This window comes from Lynx canadensis, chromosome B3 (assembly GCF_007474595.2).
Source record: "Lynx canadensis isolate LIC74 chromosome B3, mLynCan4.pri.v2, whole genome shotgun sequence".
NCBI classification, from domain to species: Eukaryota; Metazoa; Chordata; class Mammalia; order Carnivora; family Felidae; genus Lynx; species Lynx canadensis.
Window position 1 is genome coordinate 10,042,769 of NC_044308.2, and position 23,445 is coordinate 10,066,213.

General features: G+C 45.7%; 1 protein-coding gene across 1 annotated transcript in view; it reads left to right on the plus strand.

Annotated features, from left to right (window-relative positions):
• SV2B (synaptic vesicle glycoprotein 2B) overlaps window positions 1–23,445 on the plus strand; it is a 189,302-nt gene that overhangs the window by 139,665 nt on the left and 26,192 nt on the right. The window contains exons 4-9 of the mRNA XM_030317454.1: window positions 130–281; window positions 6,437–6,570; window positions 8,239–8,328; window positions 13,757–13,867; window positions 14,678–14,766; window positions 17,072–17,236. Coding sequence (XP_030173314.1) covers window positions 130–281; window positions 6,437–6,570; window positions 8,239–8,328; window positions 13,757–13,867; window positions 14,678–14,766; window positions 17,072–17,236 — 741 coding nt within the window. The remainder of the gene's footprint in view (window positions 1–129; window positions 282–6,436; window positions 6,571–8,238; window positions 8,329–13,756; window positions 13,868–14,677; window positions 14,767–17,071; window positions 17,237–23,445) is intronic.

Sequence of the window (23,445 nt, forward strand, 5' to 3'; positions counted from 1 at the left end):
CAGTCTTTCAAATTCACTGGGTTACTTTACCACAGAACTTACGGGTGGGGTGTAAGGTGACTAGGTTTCTGCTAAGCCCATTTTTAGTGTATGACTCGATTCTTTCTTTTTGGCATTTTCTTTTTGCAGGATTGGGGGTGCTCTGCCCATTGTTTTTGCCTATTTTTCTGAATTCTTGTCTCGGGAGAAGCGAGGAGAACACCTCAGTTGGCTGGGCATCTTCTGGATGACGGGGGGCATTTATGCATCTGCCATGGCCTGGAGCATCATTCCACACTATGGTGAGTGCACTGCCTTCAAAAAGCCCAGGGATCCTTGTCACTATGGCACCTGCATCCAACAACATTTGCCGTCCTCAACCTTATTCCCCAAGCTCACACACAGTTCCTGTGTGTGACCTTGATCTCTCTATAGAACTTCCAACGCTGGAAGACACATCACTAATTTCAGTACACACAGCTTTCTGGATAGAATACAATCTGTCCTTCCTGCCTCCCTCCGTCTCTCCTTCCTTCTTTTCTTTGTTCTATTTGAAAGAATTTCAACCTTTATGTCCCCAGCCCTCCTCCCCCTAGCAAGTTAGGCTTTGATAACCCCATTTTATAGGCTTTGATAACCCCATTTTATAGCAAAAGCAAGAGAAGTTGGTGACTTAGCCAAGGTCACGTCCTGGCATGACCTTGAATCCTGGTGCTCTGCCTGCCCCCTGTTCCCATGCGGTACTCTTGTATACTCTCCATTCTAGTGCCTGCTGTCACTCTTGTTTGGCTGCAGAAGTGGGGCAGCCCTTACAGACAAGGTCTTCGATTCAGCTGGGACAATTTTATTATCCTGGATAATTGCAGAAACCAGATTCTCTGGACAGAGACCTGGCAGTGTTTACTTTCACAATTGGTTTTGTTAAGAGTAAAGTAGGAAGAACGCAGCAGTTTTGAATTCGATTATGTCTTTCAAGCATCCTGGGCAATAAATACCATCAGCGTCCTTAAAATTGTTTTCGGTAAACCCCTGATGATGGGTGAGACTGTGCCATCATTTAGAATCCTGCAGAACTATAGGGGTAGCAGAGAACTGCCCGAAGCTAACCAACACTTCCCTAGCCATTCACCTCCTTGAAATCTCATCCTCTTTGTGTGTTCTGAGGTGATGGAAGCCCTTGTATATCTTTTTAAGAAGTTCTGGTATAGACACTGCCTACCCTGGATGATGCTGGATTCATTACCCTGGTAATCTGATAAATCCTAAAATCTCATTGTTTTAACATAACAGAAGTTTCTCCCTCTTGTAAAATAGGGCTGATATCCTGATGTGCAGGTGGCTCTGTTCCATCAGCAATATTGGGGCTCAGACTCTTTCCAGCGTGTGATTGCACCGTCTGTAACACGTGGCTTAAAGTCTGCTTGGGGAAAGAGTATGGGCAATTGTACGTGCGTGGTTTTGAAGGGCCGACAGCCCTCTCTGCTTCCATCCCATTGGCCCCAAATCTGTAACGTGATCACCAATACTGCAAAGGACACTTGGCGATGCAATCTTGCCGTGTGCCCAGCAAGTAGAAGAAACGGGTTTGTGAACGTGGAATCTTTGCCATATCTCGTCTTTGAGAACCCACTGGATTTTCGTATAAGAAACAGAAAAGAAATAGAAACAGGAATAATGAAATCAAGGGATGAAGGGTTTTCCAGAGAATTCTGTCACCAGAAGCAGTTCTCCATCATTTTAGATACAAAATCATATTACTCCTAATATCATTTCTGCACTCTGCCTTTCACGCAAACACATACTTTAATGACCCATATACTATAGTGTTGGTTACATGGGTTAGAGGAATTGCTTCCCCTCCCCACCAGTTCTTGCTATAGTATCATTAACACTGTTAACTCATCCCCATGTGTGAGCTCTAAGAAACTATTGTCACATTTAAATTAAGTAAACAATCTTTTTTTTTTTTTTTTTTTTTATGGAGGAGAGGCATGTAGGGACAAATAAAACCTGCATAAAAGCTGAGCCAAAGTAGTGATGCTGTGTGGTTGCAGCCAAGTCACTTCATCTTGTCCAGCCGTGGTTCCTTCACCTAGAAGGCGGAGAGGGAAGGAAGTAAGAGCCATAGAGATCCGTGCCTCTCATTCAGTTATAAGTAGGATGCAAAGGGCAGTACTGAGAATATGTTTAAAATGCTTCTCGTCCTCGAGCTAGCTTCCATCCCAGCAGCACCAACAAGGTCACCCTCCCATTTGCACACTGCTTGTTCCACCAAGGAAGTTCCCCCGCACACCTGACCAGGGAGCTTCTGATTGGTTCAGCTTAGGTCATGAGCCCACCTCAGCCAATCACGACACCCCAGAGATGCTGGGTCCTGATTGGTTTCCGGATACTTTTCCCTCCTCTCCAGCATGGGGGGCAGAGTCAGTGCCCCCCAGACCACGTGTCTGCATTATTATGACCGAGCCCACAGCTTGTGGGGTGTTGTGAGAGGGGCTACCCACAATGGTCCCTGCACGGTGCATCGCTTTTTCACTTTGCTTTACGCGTGCAAGCACACACTGATGTCTGGGGGTCTGGCTGCTAAGGAAGCAATATTAGGATTCGAGTTGGGAGCGTGTTGACCAAGTCTGAATGGGATGCCCATGGCTGAGGGGCCACATAGCTGCTGGCTGGCCGCTGCTGGCTGACATCAGGGCTCCTGGTGAAATATTTTACCCCAAACGGACAGGATGTGTTTCCTGTTTGCAGACTTGTATGAAATCTGTGACTTTTATAGTCCCTTTTTAACATACAAGCCTCTGGGATGATTATGCTTCATTGAAACAAGCATTAGCTGGGGCGGGGAGCCCACCCTAGGAACATGGGAGACTAGAATGACCTTATCACAGGAGCGATTATTTACCTTAAGCCTCATTTTACCGGGACCAGATGTCCTGTCCACAGTGAACCAGACATTTGATGATATTTCTCAATGTGCCTAAGACATTAATCCTCTCACACCCCTCCCCTGAGCAGGGACACACGCCAGGGGAACTAAAGAAAGGAGACTCATGTTTGTGCTCGGCTTGTGCAACCCACTTAATTGCTTTTGCAGGAATGAAGTGATGGGAGGTCTTGGCACCAGGAATTCGGGCGACTGAGTCATTGAGAAAGAAAATTACAAAACTCAGAATGTTTTCCTGGGAATTCATGGGCACAGCCCAGAAAAAAAAAAAAATGAATATATTATGGAAGATGAATTCCCATTGTAGTCAGCACCACCAGCTGTTTGTGAAATCATGACGGAGGGCAAGCTAAAAGATCAGTAACCAGAACAATCCCTGTCTCCAAATTAATAGTTGCTACATATATTTGGAAGCAGTTCACTGTTTAATTTTATTTAATTTGAGGTCCCAAAGATCTGCCTAATGAACGTGATAAATGCAGATTAGTAAAGCCACCAAAAAAACCATAGAGGCACAAGGGAATAATGGATTTTAGATAATTTACACATATTATCATAAAGAAAAAAGTTTGTCTTGGGCAGAATGCTTTAGAAACACACCTGCTTCTGCTCTCCTTCCCTCATTGTCCACCTGAGTTTCACTGCTGTGTAGTTTTGATCAACTTGACTTCTAATTACTCCAGAGTAGCTTTTGGACATGAGCTGCAAATGTGTAAATATGACTGTGGTTTTATCTTCCCCTTTCTAGTGTTGCTCTCAGGAGGAAGGAAAGGCTTTTTAATTAAAATTAAAGCAAACAAACCCCAGGGACAGCATGCTGTGCAAAACAGAGATTTGGTTCCCGTTGAGAAAGTTGGATGAAGTGTGTATTGTGTGACCAAATGTGTCACGGTGGTTTCAGTCCCCCTTTCCCCCCCAACCTGGGATTCCCTCTGGCTCGTCCTTTAATTGCTCCAAGTAGGAAGAATCAGCAGAAACAGCAGTGCGTAGACCGAGTTGAAGCACAATGAGAGGAATAGAGCATTGAAGACATTCACTGCCCACCACGGAGTTGGCCATATGGTGTATTTTGAAGTATAAACATACCTCATTTTATTGCACTGCATTTTATTGTGCTTCACAGATAGTAAATGGAGTAGATACTTTGTGTCCCAGTAATGATTACCCTCCGAACTTGAGAAATCAATATATTCATTTATACAGTTCTGTCTTAAAAATATGCTGTTGGAGTGTCTTCAAAGCTGCTCTGAGTGGCATGAGAAAACCAATCTATTTTATAACGTTGGATTTAAAAAAAAATTTTTTTTAATGTTTATTTTTGAGAGAGAGACAGAGCATGAGGTGGGGGTGGGGGGGGAGTGCGGGGAGAGAAACTGAATCCAAAGCAGGCTCCAGGCTCCAAGCTGTCAGCACAGAGCCCGACACGGGGCTCAAACCCACAGGCAGCAAGATCATGACCTGAGACAAAGTCGGATGCCTAACTGACTGAGCCACCCAGGTGCCCCTAACCTTGGATTTTTTTTTTTTAACATTTATTATTTTTGGGACAGAGAGAGACAGAGCATGAACAGGGGAGGGCCAGAGAGAGAGGGAGACACAGAATCGGAAACAGGCTCCAGGCTCTGAGCCATCAGCCCAGAGACCGACGCGGGGCTCGAACTCCCGGACCACGAGATCGTGACCTGGCTGAAGTCGACGCTTCACCGACTGCGCCACCCAGGCGCCCCGGATTTTTTTTTTTTTTTTTAAGCAATTCTTTTGCTGATCTTTGCTGATATTCATCTATTTCAGTCAACAACTTCGGCACTAAGTATCATGGAGCTATTTCCAAACAAATCAAATCTACCCTCAAAGGAGATGAGTGATTATTGGTTGTCAGAAGCTTTTGTACCCAGCAAATCTGTGGTGATAGTGTTACCTGCATTCTGCAGCTACGAAAACCCACCGACACAGTAATGATGTGAGGAAGCCAGGATTTATACTCTGATCTATGTGACTACAAATGTCTAGGCTCTTTCCTCTGTGCTACCATTCCTCAAAAGAGGGACTTTTGCGACCCATGGGCATATTTGAAATAATGTTTTGTAGATCCCGAAGCAATTTCTAAAAATGAATTTTAGAGTGCTTTCAATAACCAACGCTGAGTAGGAGCTAGTCTCTCCATTTCAGTGATGATAGAATTCATTTGAATTTAGAAGCCCCATCTCTTTAAAATTAAAAAAAAAATGTAATATAGGCATACCTTGGAGATATTAGGAGTTCAGTTTCAGATTGCTGCAATAAAGCAAATATCACAGTAAAGTGAGTCAAGTGAATTATTTGGCTTCCAGTGCATACAGCAGTTATGTTTATACCAAATTATACTCTATTAAGGGTACAGTAGCATTATGTCTAAAAAATGTACACATCCTAATTAAAAAAATACTTTACTGCTGAAAACATGCTCACCATCTCCTGAGCTATGGCAAATCATCACAGATCACAGATCCCCATTACAAATATGGTAATAATGGAACGTTTGAAATATTTCTAGAATTACCGAGGCCTGACACAGACACACAAAGTGAGTGGATGCCGATGGGAAAATGGTGTCAGTAGATTTGCTCGACACAGGGTTGCCACAAACCTGCAATTTGCAAAAACCGCAGTATCTGTGGAGCATGATACATCGGGGTGTGCCCGTATCATGACTGACGGTGTTTTTCAAAGTGTGGGTCCCGAAACCCTTTGCATTAGAATCACCCGGAGCTGGTATTGCCCTTTGACCTGGGTAAGAGGGATCCCCAGGGTCATGTAAGGCCCTGATCTGGCTCTCCTTCAGCCATACCCCTTCCTATAAGGCAAGGGGTCCCTGAAGAGTGATCACCCTCCTACCAGATCATGCTCTGGTGCTCAGAACCCAGGAATTCCCACTAAACTCAAGGAATCATGACAAGGGCACTCATTCTCATTGTGGCGGAGCGAGATTTGTTCACATGGGTCAACGCAAGGCCCCTCACTCTGTGGGAGGGGCTAGGAGAAGGAAAGGAAAGGAATCCTGCAAGGGTAGGTCAGGGCACCTTATTTGTCAAGGCCAGGGAATAGAACATCTGTTATTTAACAGTTTGTTTAACTTAAGTTTTTTAGAAGTTCATTGATTTATTTTGAGAAAGAGAGAGAGAAAAAATGAGCGGGGGAGGGGCAGGGAGAGAGGCGGGGTGGAAAGAGAGGATCCCCCAGCAGGGTCCGCGCTGTCAGTGGCGTTAAATTTTAATGAATATATCGAAATATGGGATGCTGCCTTCCTTTGTACTCTTGGCCGAGAGAACGGGCCTGGCCCACCCTGGGGGGCTGTTGGGATGCACATTCCCAGAGCCCATTCCAGACTTCTGCGTCAGAAGCTGGGGGGACAGGCGGGGGCCTGCTCTTTAACCTGCTCCCCAGGCAATGCTCTCGTGCCCTAAGCTGAGAGCCAGGGCTGGAAGGTGACTCTGAGATCATGTCCAAGGCGCTCTGGCTGCTTCTTCGCAGGCTGGGGCTTCAGCATGGGCACCAATTACCACTTCCACAGCTGGCGGGTGTTTGTCATCATCTGCGCTCTGCCCTGCACTGTGTCCATGGTGGCCCTGAGGTTCATGCCAGAGAGCCCACGGTTCCTGCTGGAGGTGAGTCAGCACCCCCACCGCCCCCACCCCATGTGAGAGCCCTTTAGCCCCGCGTCCCCTCCTGCCTGCAGGTTGCAAACCACTCCCTCTGTTGGCCAACCTGGCCCATCATTATGTCTGGCTTCACTGCCATCCGCGGTGGCCGCGCACCCTGGATCGCAGACTGTCAGGGGCGGAGGGGCGCAGGGGCTCCCCGAGTGCAGAGTGGGACAGGGCTCCCCCAGGCTGGGTGGCGGTGGAGGGGGCTTCCCGACGCTGCCTCCAGCCCCCACTCTCTCCAGAGGCTCTTGAAAGCGGTGGGGTGTTTTTTCAAGTTGCTGCAGCGAGATCTGTGGCAATACTTATGTGGTTCCCAAGTCCATGAGGACTCTTGACCGTCCGGACCATCTGAGAGTTTCTGCTGGTGTCTTGAGAGAAGAATCCTTCCAGCTAGGGGTGGGGCGGGGCACTTGGGCTTGTGGTGGTCAGACAGGGTGGGGCTGGCAGAGGAGAAATCTCTTCCACCCCCAATTCTGAGTCCACTTAATGTGTCTCCTTCTAGATCTTTCTACAGAGTGATCACCTTGTCAAATTCCCTTTTGTCCCATTGATCAGGGGCAGACACAGCAAAGGTTTTTTTTTTGTTGTTGTTTGTTTGTTTGTTTTCATTTTGTTTTAACCAGGGATATCTCAAAATACATCCTTTGTTGTGTATTAGTTTCAAAGGACTCTGTTACAAACTGAGTGGCTTAAAGTAACAGAAATTGTCTCAAAGTTTTGGAGGCTGGAAGTCCAACATCAAGGTGTCAGCTGGGCCACGTTCCCTCTGAAGTCTGTAGGGCAGTCCTTCCTTGCGTCTTCCAGCTTCCGGTGCTTTGCCGGCAGTCGCTTGGCTCACGGCTGCCTCACTCCACTTCCTGCCTGACTCATCCCAGGTGGTCTCCTGGTATGTGTCCACTTCCTGCCCGAGTCATCCCAGGTCGTCTCCTGGTGTGTGTCTATATTCCTATGGCTGGCTTTTTATAAAGACTCCAGTCGAACCAGATTAGGGGCCCACGCTGCTCCAGTAGGGCCTCGTCTTAATTACATCTACAGCAACCCTCTTTCCAAATAGGGTCATGTTCCAAGGTCCTGGGGTGGGAGGAACACAATTCAATCGTAACATATTGCTGCTTTGCTCTCCCTAGTCAGAGAGGAACGTGGCTCCCACTTAGTGGTCCGTGCAATTTTTAAAAAATGTTTGTTGGGGCGCCTGGGTGGCTTGGTCGGTTAAGCGTCCGACTTCGGCTCAGGTCATGATCTCACGGTCCGTGAGTTCGAGCCCCATGTCGGGCTCTGTGCTGACAGCTCAGAGCCTGGAGCCTGTTTCAGATTCTGTGTCTCCCTCTCTCTCTGCCCCTCCCCTGTTCATGCTCTGTCTCTGTCTCAAAAATAAATAAACGTTAAAAAAAAAAAATGTTTGTTTATTTTTGAGATCGAGAGCACCAGAGGGGGAGGAGCAGAGAGAGAGACAGAGGATTTGAAGTGGGCTCCACACTGTCAGCAGCAACCCCAACTCGGGGCTCAAACTCAGAAACCGTGAGCTCATGACCTAAACTGAATTCGGACACACAACCGACTGAGCCACCCAGACACCCCAGCAGTGTCTCAGCCACAGGTTTCTCATTCCTCTATGCTTGCTTTAACCAGATGGGCAAACACGACGAAGCCTGGATGATCCTCAAGCAAGTGCATGACACCAACATGAGGGCGAAGGGGGCCCCCGAGAAGGTGTTCACGGTGAGTGTGTGGCACCTAGGCCAACAAAGGGGGGGACTGTCCTTTTTCACTATTTTGTCTTGCTAAAAATTAATTTTATTCTATTATTATATTAATTGGACAAAGGAAGTATACAATAAAACCCCTGACCTTCTATGGGGATAGGCATATGTACATATATTTACATCGACATATTTTTAAGAGTACTCATAAGCATTCTGTCTGTTGTCTCAGAATTATCCTTTTTAAAACATGTTTATTTTTGAGAGAGAGAGAGAGAGAGAAAGAGAGCATGAGCAGGGGAGGGGCAGAGAGAGAGGGAGACACAGAATCCAAAGCAGACTCCAGGCTCTGAGCTGTCAGCACAAAGTTCAACGTGCGGCTCGAACCCACGAACCACGAGATCATGACCTGAGCTGAAGTCAGATGCTTAACCTACTGAGCCACCCAGGCACCCCACAGAATTATCCTTTTAATAAACATTAATGTTGGGAACATTAACACAGTTTCTCTGGACATGTCTGGGAATACTAGAAATTTATTTCCCCTGTTTTGTTACTTTGTTCCTGTTAACATTGTTGCAGTGAACCTTCTCACCCTCGTGGTTGCTTCCCCTTCCAGTTCTGGGGTTGGTTTTCCAACTAGACTCCTAGAAATAAAATGACTGGCTCAAAAAGCACTAGGATTTTTATAGCTCTTGAGTTACCTTGCCAAATTACATTTCAGTCGGATTGTGCCAATCTAAGTGTTGCAAGCAACAGGAGAGCCGTTTCTCTTAGGCTGAATTTTGTTTCTTGCTGGTTTAATAAGTGAAGAACTTGTGAGCGTCAGTTTCCACGACGAAGATGTCGTGTTAGTTACCACGGTCTCTGCTCCCCTGGCCAAGGTCTGTGGCCGGTGAGAGAGGAATGGCTCGCTGAGGGTCTCTGAGCACCTGTTTGCGTAACTTCCTTTCAGGCTGACTTCAAATCCATTTCCACAAGAAAGCCCTTCCCGGGAGGAGCCGCCTCCAGCTCCGATTCCCTGCGTTCGCTTCTTTGGCCTCTGCCATCGATTCTGGACAGAACACTTGTCCTTGTTAACTGTTGCTTACAAGCCCCAAGTCTCAGGCAGGACCATGTGATGGCTAAGAATCCACAACCCAGAGCAAGACAGTCTGGGTCCAAATCCCAGTTTTGATACTTTCTAGCTGTGTGGGCTTAGGCAAGGCACTCTCTCTGCCTCAGTTTCCTTCTTGGGAAAAAAAACCCGATAATAATATCTGTAAATATGGTTTTGGTAAGGATTGAATAAATGACCTAAGCCAGTATCTATCTGCCTTGGAGTAGGGGCTACATAAGCGTTAATTATTATTCAAAAATGTTATGACCTGTTATTTTTCATAAACTAAACCAAGCAATAATTGGCTGCTGTTCAATGGCCTGTTTCTGTTGATCCCAATGCTCCTAAAAATATCTAAAATATGAGACCAGTGCTTTTATGACACACATTTATTAAGAAGCACGACTAACAGAAACACTTGAAATGAAAGATGTTAAGGGCGTACATGGTTCTCCCAGGACCCCCACCCCTATCGCTGTCTGCGATGGGTTGTAATCCTGCAGGTGTGGACACTAGATGTTAGTGGGGCTCCCTGCCCACTGGGCGTGCTTGGCTCTGCCCTGCCCCCCCCCATCCCCACCCATTCCACAGACTGTTCTCCAAGCTCCTGCTTATTCCTTAGAGACAGACACAAAGACATACATGTATAGACACACACACACATTCAGACACACAGACACATGTATACAAACATACACACAGACACAAAGACACATGCACACACACACAGACACAGACACACGTCATTTGTACCAGGCATTTGTGAGGTTAATAACCTTCCTGACAATTTGAGGCACTTCCTCACAGAGCACACAGCCTTCTTCCCCTTCCCCCACTTTTCCTCCTGCCTTTTAGCCTTCTCTCTCTTTCCCCTGCCCTCCCTCTGGCTCATGCACCACAGGTCACTGGTCTCTGTCATTCCCTGAGCCCTCAAGCAGTCTGTTGGTGTATTTACTCCAAGCAAACCCAGAACCCTCCTGAGAGGTGTCTTGATGGATGATTGCTCTCTGCCTCGTTTGTGCACCTGTCCCTGCCTTTCCCTGTAGCTGTAAACTCTTCCTGGCCTCCGTCTCACCCAGGTGGCCCTGCGGTATCTGACACACGGTGGCTTCCCTGACTGCTGCTTCTGGAAGGACCGCTTCTAAATCAACCGTGTGGGCTTGCCAGACCAGGAGTGGTTTTTAGGGAAGCAATCCCACATTCTCTCTTAACGTGTTCAACCTTAAGCAGGCTAATTTTGAGGAAGGAGGTGTCAGCCTGGAAATCAATAAACCGGAAGCCTCTGGTTTCCAAAGGCAAAAACTCAGCCTTTCCCTCGCGCCCTAGAGCCCCTCACCTTGGGGATGGACGTGTATCTCGAGGAAGAGTTCAGGCGGGGATCCCTGAGTGGGGAGGTGGGTACTGTGACCCGTGGGCATTTTGTTACTCCAGCCCACATGCTGGTCCACGAGTCTTTAGGCATCACCCCTGCTTTTAGCAGTTTTCTTCTAATAGGAAAGAGAATTAAAAAGGTTGTGGCCTTAGCATTCCCTGCTGACTTTGTAATCCTCTTAATTATGTAGAAGTGGGTGAGTGGATGGGCCAGGGGGAAAGAAAAGAAAGAACAACCAGAAAGTGCTCACAGGTCAGAGAGCAGTGGCAGTCGGGAGTGGACTCCAGCCGGATGGGGTTAACTGCTTTGGTCCCAAGTGCTCCCCGCAGCTAATGAAGGCATGAGCAGGAGAGCGACAGATGCCGGGTCCTCGGGTCCTCGCTTTCGCCTTTGAGCTGCCGGGATTCAGGACACGCTACCCTAAAACATGGCACCTTGGCATATTGAGTGTCTTAAACTGAAGGAGTTTGGGAAAATGGCAGAGGCAGGAAGGTCGCTCTGACCTCTCCCCACTCACCCTTCTTCCCTGGAACAGGTCGTTAATCTGCTGTGTGAAGTTACTGTCCCTGTACCAGGAGGAAAGAAGACATTCTTATCACCAGAGATGGGGGGGGGGGGGGGGGGATCACGAGAAGGCTGTGTAAACAAACATTTGTTTGTAAATCAACGCTTTGGTCCCAGTTACTTCTTCACCATTTACTACTCTTAGCCCAAACCCCTTTGTCTTGTCAATTCTTTACAAATTCCTTGGTTCCTGATCTAAAAGGAATAAAAGCTTTCTGCTCTGCTCACTTCTTCGTTCTCTTTGGAAGGCTCCCTGTACATGTTAAAATTCAATCGAATGTGTAGGTTTTTCTCCTGTTAATTTATCTTTGTCAGTTTAATTTTCACACCCAGCCTGGGATGCTAAGAGGGGTGAGGAGAAATTTCTGCTTCCCTACAAAGCCCTAGATTTCAGCCACCCCATTTACTGACTGCCTCCCAAGTTTCAGAACTGCCCCCTGGCAGGTGTCCCAAGTGAAATGTTCTGCACAGCTGGGGTGAACACAGGCCATGTCCTGATTTAGACCCAATCAAACACAAGTATCCTAGTTAATTGTAAATTAGAGTAATTTTGCTTGAAGTTGTTAATACACTCAATCCCTAAATCCCTGGGGAATAGGGTGTTATTTTTTTCCCCTAGGAGCAACGAAGGGAAAAGATTGCATTGAAGTGTCCATCTTAATGCTTTGGAGTCTGATTTTTGATTGCTTCCTGATTTTGGTGTCAGCCTTCCCCTCTGACCTCTTTTGGCTGCAGCAAGGGCTCATGGTTTCCCTGCAGGTGTCTGATAACATGAAGCCCAGCTCCAGCCGAGAGTTCTGTTGCAGGACCTGTGTGTTCACCCTCCTGTGTCCCCAGGCAGAGAGATTTGCAATGGACGCGCACCTGTGGATGGTTGGACACACCCAGGAGGCTCTCAGTGTGCTCATGTCCCTCCAATTTCAGGAAGATGCTTTTACCAGATTCTCCAAGAGGTGCCCGGCCCTCCCCCAAGTTTAAGAATTACTACTTTTAGGGTTTAGAAAAGCATAGCTGTGCTGTCCTCGACCTAGTGCTCAGAGTTAATGAGTCCATTGTCCATATCCAGGGTCTGATTTTTCCCTGTGGACTTCCAGCCCTGTCTCCTCACGTGTCCTCACGTTCTCAGATGGCCGAAGAAAGCGATGGAGACACTCTTGTGACTAAAACCTTTATCCCTAGACAAAAGTTTGTTGGAGGGGGTGATGGAAACTCTGAATTTTTTTTTTTTTTAATGTTCTTCTGTTTTCCCCCTGAATATGTCTGCAAGCATGAACCTTGGCTAAAAAGAGTTTGTGTGGTTGGGAATCTCCCCGACATGATGGTTGGTTGTAGAATTCAGTGGTTGCTTTAAACATGGGTTAACTAGACAGACACTGTGTTGGTGAGTCAGGATTGCTCACAGGGGCTACCTGGTGACATTGGACAAGTCAACACTTTACAGGGTGCTTGAGGGGGAGCGCTGAGATATATAACCTTATCCCTACTCCGCATTTATTTGGTTTCTACCAGGAAAACCAGAGACAGCAAGGAGGACATGATTTCTTCCATTCTGCTGTGTTTTAAAAAAATATCTTCAGTAGTGGGGCACCTGGATGGCTCAATCAGTTAAGCCTCTGACTCTTTTCTTTTTAATTTAAAAAATTTTTTATTTATTAAAAAATTGTTTAATTTATTTTTGAGAGAGAAAGCACATTAGAAGGGAAGGGGCAGAGAGCGGGGGGGAAGAGAGGATCTGAAGGGGGCTCTGTGCTGACAGCAGAGAGCCTGATGTGGGGCTCAAACTCAAAACCATGAGATTGTGACCTGGGCCACCTAGGTACCCCAAGCATCTGACTGTTTATTTTGGCTCAGATCATGATCTCACAGTTCGTGAGATTGAACCCTGTATTAGGCTCTGCCCTAACAGTGCCTAGGATTCTCTCTCTGCCTCTCCCCTCTCTCTCAGTCTCTCGGTCTCAAAATAAATAAATAAACATTAAACAAATATCTTAAGTAGCAACACCTTCCCCAACACACACACACCATTGCTTACATGGGTCCTAGACTTCTGTGATGTTAATAGTTAATACCTATTAAGGATTGATTTGTGGATTTCAAGGTGAAGTCAACTCTAGTGTAAGCAAATCAGATACAGATTGGAATTCAGTGTAGTATGTCTGACGAATATAAATTTCTCAAAAGCATGATCTAATGAAAAGATGGGTTCATCTTGTCTGCGGTAGGACGTACCTGTCTGGGAAAGAGCCCTAAGAGAGGCCATGTCCATCTTTGGTTAAGATCACTGAACTAGAGGGTCATCAAAGCCTCCCGTAGCCCTTGATAACTTACGTAAAGTCAGTTACACTAAATGAAACATTGAAAAGTGTGACACAAAGCGGGGTTAAGATTGTCTCCATCGTCTTTGTTTTGTAGGTGTCCCACATCAAAACTCCCAAGCAAATGGATGAATTCATTGAGATCCAAAGTTCAACAGGAACTTGGTACCAGCGCTGGCTGGTCAGGTTCAAGACCACTTTTAAGCAGGTATGCCTGGGAACATGCAGGAGATGAGAGGGAGTAGGCAAGCTGTAACTTCGGTGGATGAAGGATAAAGACCCTGAATGCCCCCATCAACCCAAGGCAGTGTGATGGGAGGAAGTACCTTGGACGGGCATGTTTGGGATGTAGCTCATGCCAGCTTCTCACTCCCTGGGTGACTTGAACCACAAACTCTCTAAACCTTAGTGCTTTTCTTCGCTCTTCCTCCCCAAAGAAGAGATTTTGAACGCAGATGCAACGTCTACTCTTAGTAAACATCCTTCTCTTTAGCATCTTCTTTTTACATAATTCAGAGGAAGAAAGGAGTGTATGAAGTAGAAGATTCCTTGAAGTGTGTTGGAGATTTCTGAGAAAGTCTCTGTGTAGAGCAAGGCCATTTCTCTGGAGAAGTGACTTCTCCAGTCAAGTTGCTGTCGAGCACTGAGGCAGCCAATGACCTTCGTTTTGAACGGCTGTTAAATGTTGGGAATATCACCCGTTCCCACACACAGGGAGCAGAACTCACTACTCAAGGTTATTCAGTGTCTCAGAATCCCAACTCAGTGTGCTTTTGATGACATGTGTGGAATATTGTCATGTTCCCAGGGAAGATGCTCTAGGACTGTTATGTTGGAGGCTGAGGCCAGGCAGTGAGAAGAGAAGAGGCTTTCTTTGTTATTTGAACAGCGTTGCTGCCTCTAGGAGACCGTGGTTCCCCATTCTCTTGGGTTCCTTGCAAGTTTATCAGAACATCTTAGAAGTGAGATCTTCCAGGTCACAAATCCCTTGCTTTAATAACTTTTCTCTGGGTTACAGGTCTGGGATAATGCTATGTACTGCGTGATGGGACCCTACAGGATGAACACACTGATTCTGGCCGTGGTCTGGTTCACCATGGCTTTAAGGTAAATTCTGTCTTACTTAACCTCATTAATTTCCCTGTGCAAGTGCCTCATCTATAAACCGAAGATTACAATTAGTTCTAACACATAGAGTCTGGATGCTTTTGGCTGCAAGTAACAGGCAACCCATTCTAGTAGCTTCTACAACAAGGGCATGTCTTCTCCTTTGTAACAAGAATTCCATAGAGAGGCAGACTCTAGGTGGCATTTCAGCCTCAGGCTATAGTTCTCCTGGTGATGGCCAGATGCCTGACCCCTTCTTGGCATCCCATCAACAATGGGGGTGGGGCTCCTGGGTGGCTCAGTCGGTTAAGCGTCCAACTTCGGCTCAGGTTGTGACCTCGGGGTTTGTGAGTCCGAGCCCTGCGTCGGGCTCTGTGCTGACTGCTCAGCCTGGAGCCGGCTCTGGATTCTGTGTCTCCCATTCTCTCTACCCCTCCCCTGCTCATGCTTTGTATCTCTCTGTCTCAAAAATAAATAAACATTAACAAAATTAAAACAAAACAAAACAAAACAAACAAACAAAAACACCAATGGGAAAATGTTCCAAGGAGGAAGAGGCTGCCTCTCTCTGAGCTCCTCCTTTTATTTTCAATTTTTTTAAGTGTTTGTTTATTTCTGAGAGAGAGAGAGAGAGAGAGAGAGAGATAGACAGAGTGTGAGCAGGGGAGGGGCAGAGAGAGAAAGAGACACAGAATCTGAAGCAGGCTCCAGGCTCTGAGCTGGCAGCCCAACGTGGGACTCGAACTCACGAACCGTGAGACCATGACCTGAGCTGGAGTCGGACGCTTAACCGACTGAGCCACCCACGCGCCCCCCAAGCTTCTCTTTTTAACAGCAAGGAATGCTTTCTCAGTAGCACACCCCCCCTCCCCAGCAGCCTTTCTCTCTGCTTTATTAGCTAGATGTGTCACACACCTACCACCTAACTAATCACTGGCAAAGGGGATATGATTTACCAGGGATTTCAGACTAGTCACGATTGGCCTCTGAGCTAAAGATACCATTGCTGCTGAAACAAAATCTAGCTTCTGTTCTTGAGGAACAAGAAGGGAACAAGGCCTGAGTAGGCGGCCATCAGCTGCACTGTGATTTTAAATAGATAAAACAGTGAAACATTGCAATAATGTCCCCCCCAATAAGGAAAATCGAATGTAACAGGATTGGTGATTAGCTGGCTCCTCTCTTAACTGGTAGGTTCTCATCCCTGTCATTTCATGCCCCTCCAAATATAATGACCCTCTTTATGCCACTTCAGCCATTTACCACATTGTGAGGCTATTTACTGTAGGTAGAAAGTGCTTGCAGTAGTTTCTGGCACTTAATAAGTGCTCAATAAATTGCTGTTATCAGCGAGAAACTTTCAATGAGATTTTAAACTTCCGTTTGTGAAATTGCTTTGTTCACCGTCACTTGTACCCAAAGGAAATTAAAGGGGGTCTATTAGCTCTTTGACTCATGGAGGAACATGGCGAGACCTGCTTTCTCTCCATACCTATTCATGGAGACCCGAATAGGTAAAGCTAGGTAGGAAACCAGACCCTATTCCCCCCCACTTCCTCTGTCTAAATGAGAAGGAAACATTTCAGAAGCTAAAGATAGTAAACACAAGGATTCAATTCTCTGATAGTTCTAAAATAGGTCTTATTTATATTTACTTACATCTGATTTAATTTTGTTGAATAGGCAGTGCATTTCAAATGTTGAAAAAACAGAGAGGTATAGACATAGTTTCTCATTCTTATTTCTTCTTCATTTCCTTATTTAAAGGAACACAGTTTCCACATCTGCTTTTCGCACTCAACAGTATATTCGATACATTTGTCATCCCAGTAAATGGAGATAGTCTTACCTCTTGCTTCACAATTTTAGATTCCTGTTTTTGCTCCTGCCTAATGGAGTTGGCCAAGACCTAAGAGGTGGTGTTAAACAGTGGTGGGGATAATAGGTGTCCTGGTCTTGTTTCTGATGTTAGTGAGAGTGCCTTTACCATTTCCTTTTTGAACTGAGATGTGTATCTTCTTATGTGTTAAGGAAGTGCTCGCCGGTTCCCAATCTATTGGTGTTTTCTTTAAATCAGGAATGACATTTTTTAAAAAGTCTCACGGCTTTTCAGCATCTATGGAGATGGTTATGATTTTTTCCTTAGATCTGTTCGTGTGATGAGTGATAACACTGGAGTTTCTAATCATGAACCATATTCATACATTTAAAATGAGCTTGATTTACCCCAGCCTAGGAATGTGGACTCTGATCATGAAAGCACAAAGCATGTTGCTGTTCGAATGTGCTGTCTTCTCTATTACAGCTACTATGGACTGACGGTTTGGTTCCCTGATATGATTCGGTATTTTCAAGACGTAGAATACAAGTCCAAAATGAAGGTGTTTGTTGGTGAGCACGTATACGATGCCACCATCAACTTCACGATGGAGAATCAGATTCACCGACGCGGGAAACTTGTGAACGACAAGTAAGTGAGAGACCACGGACTCTCCCCGGATCAAGGTGATAGTCTGTGGGGACTGTTCTTGGCAGCGGGTCCATTGGAAAGAGAATTCAATATGGCAGGAGGATGAGCTCCGAGGCGATTGTAGTACCATGGCTTTACTCTGTTGCCAGAGATATAATGAGGCACCCTGGGGCTCTGTGTGGTGCTGGCCTCCAGTCATCCCTAATCTCCTGGCTAGAGGCTGATTCATCCAAGGATGGGGACGTTTGACTGAGGAGAGCCAATCAGACCACTTTTCCTGAGACCTCACACCTTTAATGGAGATGCCCACAGGGCTGTGGCCTCTTACCCATGCCTGCCTAGAGACAGGGCCCGCCCAGAGGGTTGAGATCCCTATGCCAAACCAATGTCTGGTTTTTGAGGTTTTTCTTTGAGTTTGGAAGTTCTCTAGAAGCGACTCCAGACGCTGGTATGATGCTATCTTATATGATTCTTTCATCTGATATTACCTCCGAGGGTGGGTCTGCATGGCTCACTGCCATAAAGAGGGGCAAAAGCACTGCTGTCTTGCAAGAATCCACATCTTTGTGGGGCTGTCTCATCAATCCCTTTTACTTCTCTTCCCATTCCTGGGACCAGTGACATGGACCATCCCCCGCACTGGGCTTTAAGAATGCCTCTTTGAGGCCAGTCTCTGCAGGCCCCCAGATGGGTCAGGACAGTACATTAAAGCTGACCCCAGACCACATGATTTACTCAGCTGAACATTTACTCCTGTTTCCCTTCCTGAATTGCACTTTGCAGGCTCATCAAGCCAGGCTGCGTGGCGGCACCAGAAATACCCAGGTAGTTCAGTGTCAGTGATGTAAACTGCTCCATATTTACCACCTCTGTACAAGGTTTGACACCAAGAATTCCGCCCTGCGGTGCATGGGGTCCCACGGTCCCTGTGCCCAGCTAAGCATCTGAGAGAAGGGGCCCCGGTCGTCAGTCAGCCACACTGGGAGAGGAGCCTGTGTCTGGGTGCAGTCCAGGAAGGATAGGAGGATGTCTGCTGCAGGCTAGCCCGGATTGCTCTGATAGGCTGCCCCTTAGCAAACATTCGCTGCTCTTTAGGATGAGACAGAGAGTGTCAGATGAAAAGGGGAATATTATTTCTACAAATATGAGACCTTTGGAGAAGAAGGTTAGGACCAAGCCATGAGTGGACAAGGAATTCAGACTTTCAGATGATGTGTTTAAAAAAAAATTAATTTTTTTTTTTCGAGAGAGAGAGAAGGAGAGAGAGGGGAGGGGTAGAGAGAGAGAAAATCTTGGTGCGCCTGGGTGGCTCAGTCGGTTAGGTGTCCGACTCTTGGTTTCAGCTCAGGTCATAATCTCACAGTTTCGTGAGTTTGAGCCCCACGTCTGGCTCTGTGCTGCAATGCGGAGCCTGCTTGGGGTTCTCTCTCTGCCTTTCTCTCTGTCCCTCCCCCACTCTGTCTCTGTCTCTCTCAAAATAAATAAACTTAAAAAAGAAAAAAAAAAACGTAAAAAAAAAGAAAAGCTCAAACGGGCTCCATGCTCTGCTCAGAGCCCACCACAGGGCTTGATATCACGACCTTGGGATCGTGACCCAAGCCCAAATCAGGAGGTGGTTGTTCAACCTGACGGCCACCCAGGCGCCCCATAGATGATGTTTGTTCAAATGCAGAAGTCCAGTCACAAACATCTACACACTTACTGCCCACGTGTGCACACGGCCTCTGTGCAGACACTTCAGTCACTGAAATCTGCTGAGAGTGGTCACTCCAGCGATGGCAGCTAGTGGGGATGGACGGCAGTTACCCCGGGATTTCTCACTCTCAGGGCTCTTTGCTGTTAAGTCAGGCGACTTTGTGCTGACGTTGCCAAGGAAGAAATGTTGCCCTTGCTTTATAAGAACTCTTTGTAAGTGTTGGAAACTAAGGGACATTACGGATGGCCAGATGTCACCCATGATGTGACACCATTCCCTGCACAGACCGAGTCAGTAAAAAAGACCTCATTTATGAAGTTTCCAATGTTCATTGATATTCTATTGTGATGTTAGTAGTAGTGACCATAGTATGACATGGCTAATGAGGCTTATAAGCATAACCATGACCGCTGACATTATGAAGCATTTCTATGTGCTGGCAGCTGCCTTAAGCGCTTTATATAGACTATTGCATTTAATAGTTTATTTATTATTATTTTTTAATGTTTATTTTTGAGAGAGAGAGAGAGAGAGAGAGAGAGCGCGCGAGCATGAGCGGGGGAGGGGCAGAGAGCGAGGGAGACACAAAGAATCCCAAGCAGGCTCCAGGCTCTAAGCTGTCAGCACAGAGCCTGACGCAGGACTTGAACCCATGGACCGCGAGATCATGACCTGAGCCCAAGTCAGACACTTAACCGACTGAGCCACCCAGGCGCCCCTAGACTATTACATTTAATCCTCACAAAAATGATGGAACCCTTCAGGAGGCAAGGAATATGCTTGGGGGTACAGAAACTCAGAGAGGCTGACTGGCTTGCCCAAATCACGCATCCAACGTAAATAGAACAGTCGGACTCCGATCCCAGACCCTTGGTTAACTCCAGATAGTGTCTCACTGGGAAACTCTCCATTCCCACAGAGGCCCTGTGTCACATGGTGTCTTCTGCATTGAAAAGTTCATTGCAATGCCAGAGCCTCATGGTTTGCAACAGGCTGGTTTTAGAGTTCTTAGACTTAGGTACATAGAAGATGGGAACTTCTGATCCACTCAGTTCTTTTAAACTTTCTCAGCCTCTGGAAACTTGTGTCAAGCTTCCGGGTGGGAGTGAGGAGGAAGCCAGGGTTCATGAAAGCAGTGATCTCCAATGGACTCAGGACCCTAGGGTACCATACAGTTATTGCCAAGGGTCTGCGAATGCATGGGCATGCCAAGCATTGTCTGAGAATGGATGTAAACATTCCACATGCACAGATATGCTGCCATATGTCTACATTTCAAGAGCACGTGGCTATTTTTGTGTAATTAGTAAAATATAAATTCCTTCAAAAGTAGCGGTGAGTTCATTTTAACTTGACATTTATATGTTTTTTAACCAGTGGATCCTAAAAGTATCCCGCTATCACATGAAGCCCATATTTTTTACTCCCAGCAAATTGTTTGAATATAAAGGGGTTTTTTTTTTTTTTTAACTTGGAAGATTAGGAACGTTGAAACTGATCTAAGAAATGAAGGAACCTGGTTTCTTTTCTTGGATTTTGCTGCCACCTGCCGGTCATACAGTAGAAGACCCCTCATCTTTGAAAACCCCAAGCCTCTTCCGAGAGTTAACTGCTGCTCTTTAGCTTGGGTGGGACACTTCTCCAATCCGCACTTTGCTGATTTTATCCACATTTTGCTAATTTAAAATTTAGATAGAAATTATTTACCTTATTGACTGCCACACATGGGGGAAACCCACAGGCTTTGTCAGTAAAAGAGAACCTCTTGAAACCTGAACTTCATCCTCCTGAAAGACCATCTTTGGCACCAAGAAGAAACCAAAGTATACACAGATCAGTTTTGGCCGGTCCCCCAAGCACCATCTGCAACCTCCTGGTGCATCTAATGGGATCAGGGGGCTCTGAGTTCTCACACCGCTTTTGTTGTAGAACTCATGAGTTTTTGGAAAGTGCAAGAAAGGCAAGAGAAAAAGTTTGTATTCTAAACCCTGAGCCAAAATGTCAGGCCAGGCTTCTCGTACTGTTAATTGAAAGGAGGATAGCGTTTTGCCCCAGAGCATGTGTAAAGTAATTAATTAATTAACTTACCCTTTCCACTTGGGAAGGAATTTCTGCTTGGCAGGTCTCCTTTCTGGGAGGGTTAGGACCAGAGAAGGAGATTATACAAGACAATCAGCCAGGGGAAAAAATAGGAGAAAAGCTATCAGACTCAACACCCAAAAAGCAAATAATCCAGTGAAGAAATGGGTGGAAGACACGAACAGACATTTTTCCAAAGAAGACATCCAGATGGCTAACAGACACATGAAAAGATGCTCAACATCACTCATCATCAGAGAAATACAAATCAAAGCCACAGTGAGATACCATCTAATGAATTCTAATGGAAGGTCAGGGGGTTGATCTCTGAAATAAGGCAGCTAGTGTAGCAGAAAAGAGAAGGTTGGTTTCATGCATCACACTGAGGTGTAACCCACACTGTTCAAAGCTCCTTGTAGTGAGGCATGCATAAGAAATTTCTTCAGCTGCAGGGGTCTGTTTCAGGGCAGAGAAGGTCCGTGAACCTCCAAAGGCTGGGAAATGTGTAAATGCACCTTCTGGCTTCTGGGTCTGAGGAAGTAGCTTAAGGGACTAGGTTCCAAGTCTATACGCATCAGAGACTAGCCAAACCCTCTCTGACCTGTGTAAGCCTCCAATTCCATATCTGAGCACCGTAATGTTGAGATATAAAACATACATCATGGTTCAGAGTTGATAAAATTGCTCAGTAAAATTTTGTAATTTAATGTAGGCCCTGCCTAGTTCTTTGTGGAGACCCTTCCAGGATATTTTATAACTTAATTGGCTTCTGAAAATGGGTTTGCTTTCTCCCCATCAAACATTTACACAGGTTATTGCAAATAAATAGAGATCCTATTGATTTTGGGGTGTTTATCTGGTATCTAACTAAGCTCTTTTATTAGTCCTAACAGTTTCCCTTTGCTATTGTTATATGATCTCATCATTTGCAAATAACAATTGTTCTGTCTCCTTTCTTTTTAATTCCATTGTGAAATACATCAAATATGTGGAGAATGGAGAATAATGCCAACAACCCTATTCAGAGCACCTAACATTATAAAATCATAAACTAGGCTATATTTACTCCAGATTTTAAAATAGATTAAATATTACTCGCTCTGTGTCACTTGGTGCGATCCTTCCCTCTCCCAAAGCATGATGATCACCATTGCTTTTTAAAAAAAATTTTTAAATGTTTATTTATTTCTGAGAGAGAGAGAGAGCACAAGCAGGGGAGGGGCAGGGAGAGAGGGAGACACAGAATCCAAAGCAGGCTCCAGGCTCTGAGCTGTCAGCACAGAGCCCGATGAGAGGCTTAAACCCACAAACTGCGAGATCATGACCTGACCTGAAGTTGGATGCTCAACCGACTAAGCCACCCAGGTGCCCCACGATCGCCATTGTTAATAAATTTGGTGTTTCATATTCATGAGTGTTTTTATATTTTTCCCATGTGTTCATATATCTACAAACATTGTACAGTATTCTTTTGTGTGGTTTAAAGTTTAGATAAATATCATACTATGTTATAAATGTAAATGTATAATTATAAGTTTCACAACTTGTTTTTTTGTATAAATTAGGGTTTTGAAGATTCTTTGAATTGGTTAATATAGCTACATAATTCAGTTTCATTCATTTAAATCCCATTATGTGAGCATTCCATAATGTAGTTGTGTTTTATTTATTTGCTTATTTATTTACTTTTTTTTGAGAAAGAGCACTCACACATGTGCACATGTGAGCAAGGGAGGGGCAGACGGAGAGAGAGAATCTTAAGCAGGTTCCACAGCCAGCATGGACACAGGGCTCAATCCTACGACCCTGGGATCAGGACCTGAGCCAAAATCAAGAGTCAGACACTCAACTGACTGAGCCACCCAGGCACCCCTTTGTCTCTTCTTCTTTTGATGGACATTTAAATCATTCGCAGTTTTTGACTATATGTGTTCTTGTGGAAGACGTTTCTAGCTTATATACCTAGAGGTGGAATCGCTGGATGGAAGGATGTAAACACCTTCAGCCTCAGTGCCACACCGGACTCCACGAGGCTTGTACAAAGTACACTTCCCACTGAGCAGGATGAGTGCACCTGTTTCACTACAACTGGGCTCACTCTCGGTTTGTGGGATTGAGGAGGGTGATGTGGTCTCTCTCTGTCATTTAATTGGCATTTTCTAGTCCTGATGAGTTTGAGTATCTTTTCCTGTATTTCTTGGCTCTTCAGGTTTCTTCTTCTGCACCTGTTCATGGGCTCCGTTTATTTCATTCATTGGATAATCATTTTCATATTAATTTGCATGATATCTGAGTCCCTTCAAGCTGCCATAGCAAAATACCACAGACTGGGTGGCTTATAAACAACAGAAATTTATTTCTTCCAGTTCTGGAGGCTGGAAGTTCAAGGTGAAGGCACAGGCAGATTCTGTGTCTGGTGAGGGTCCTCTTCCTG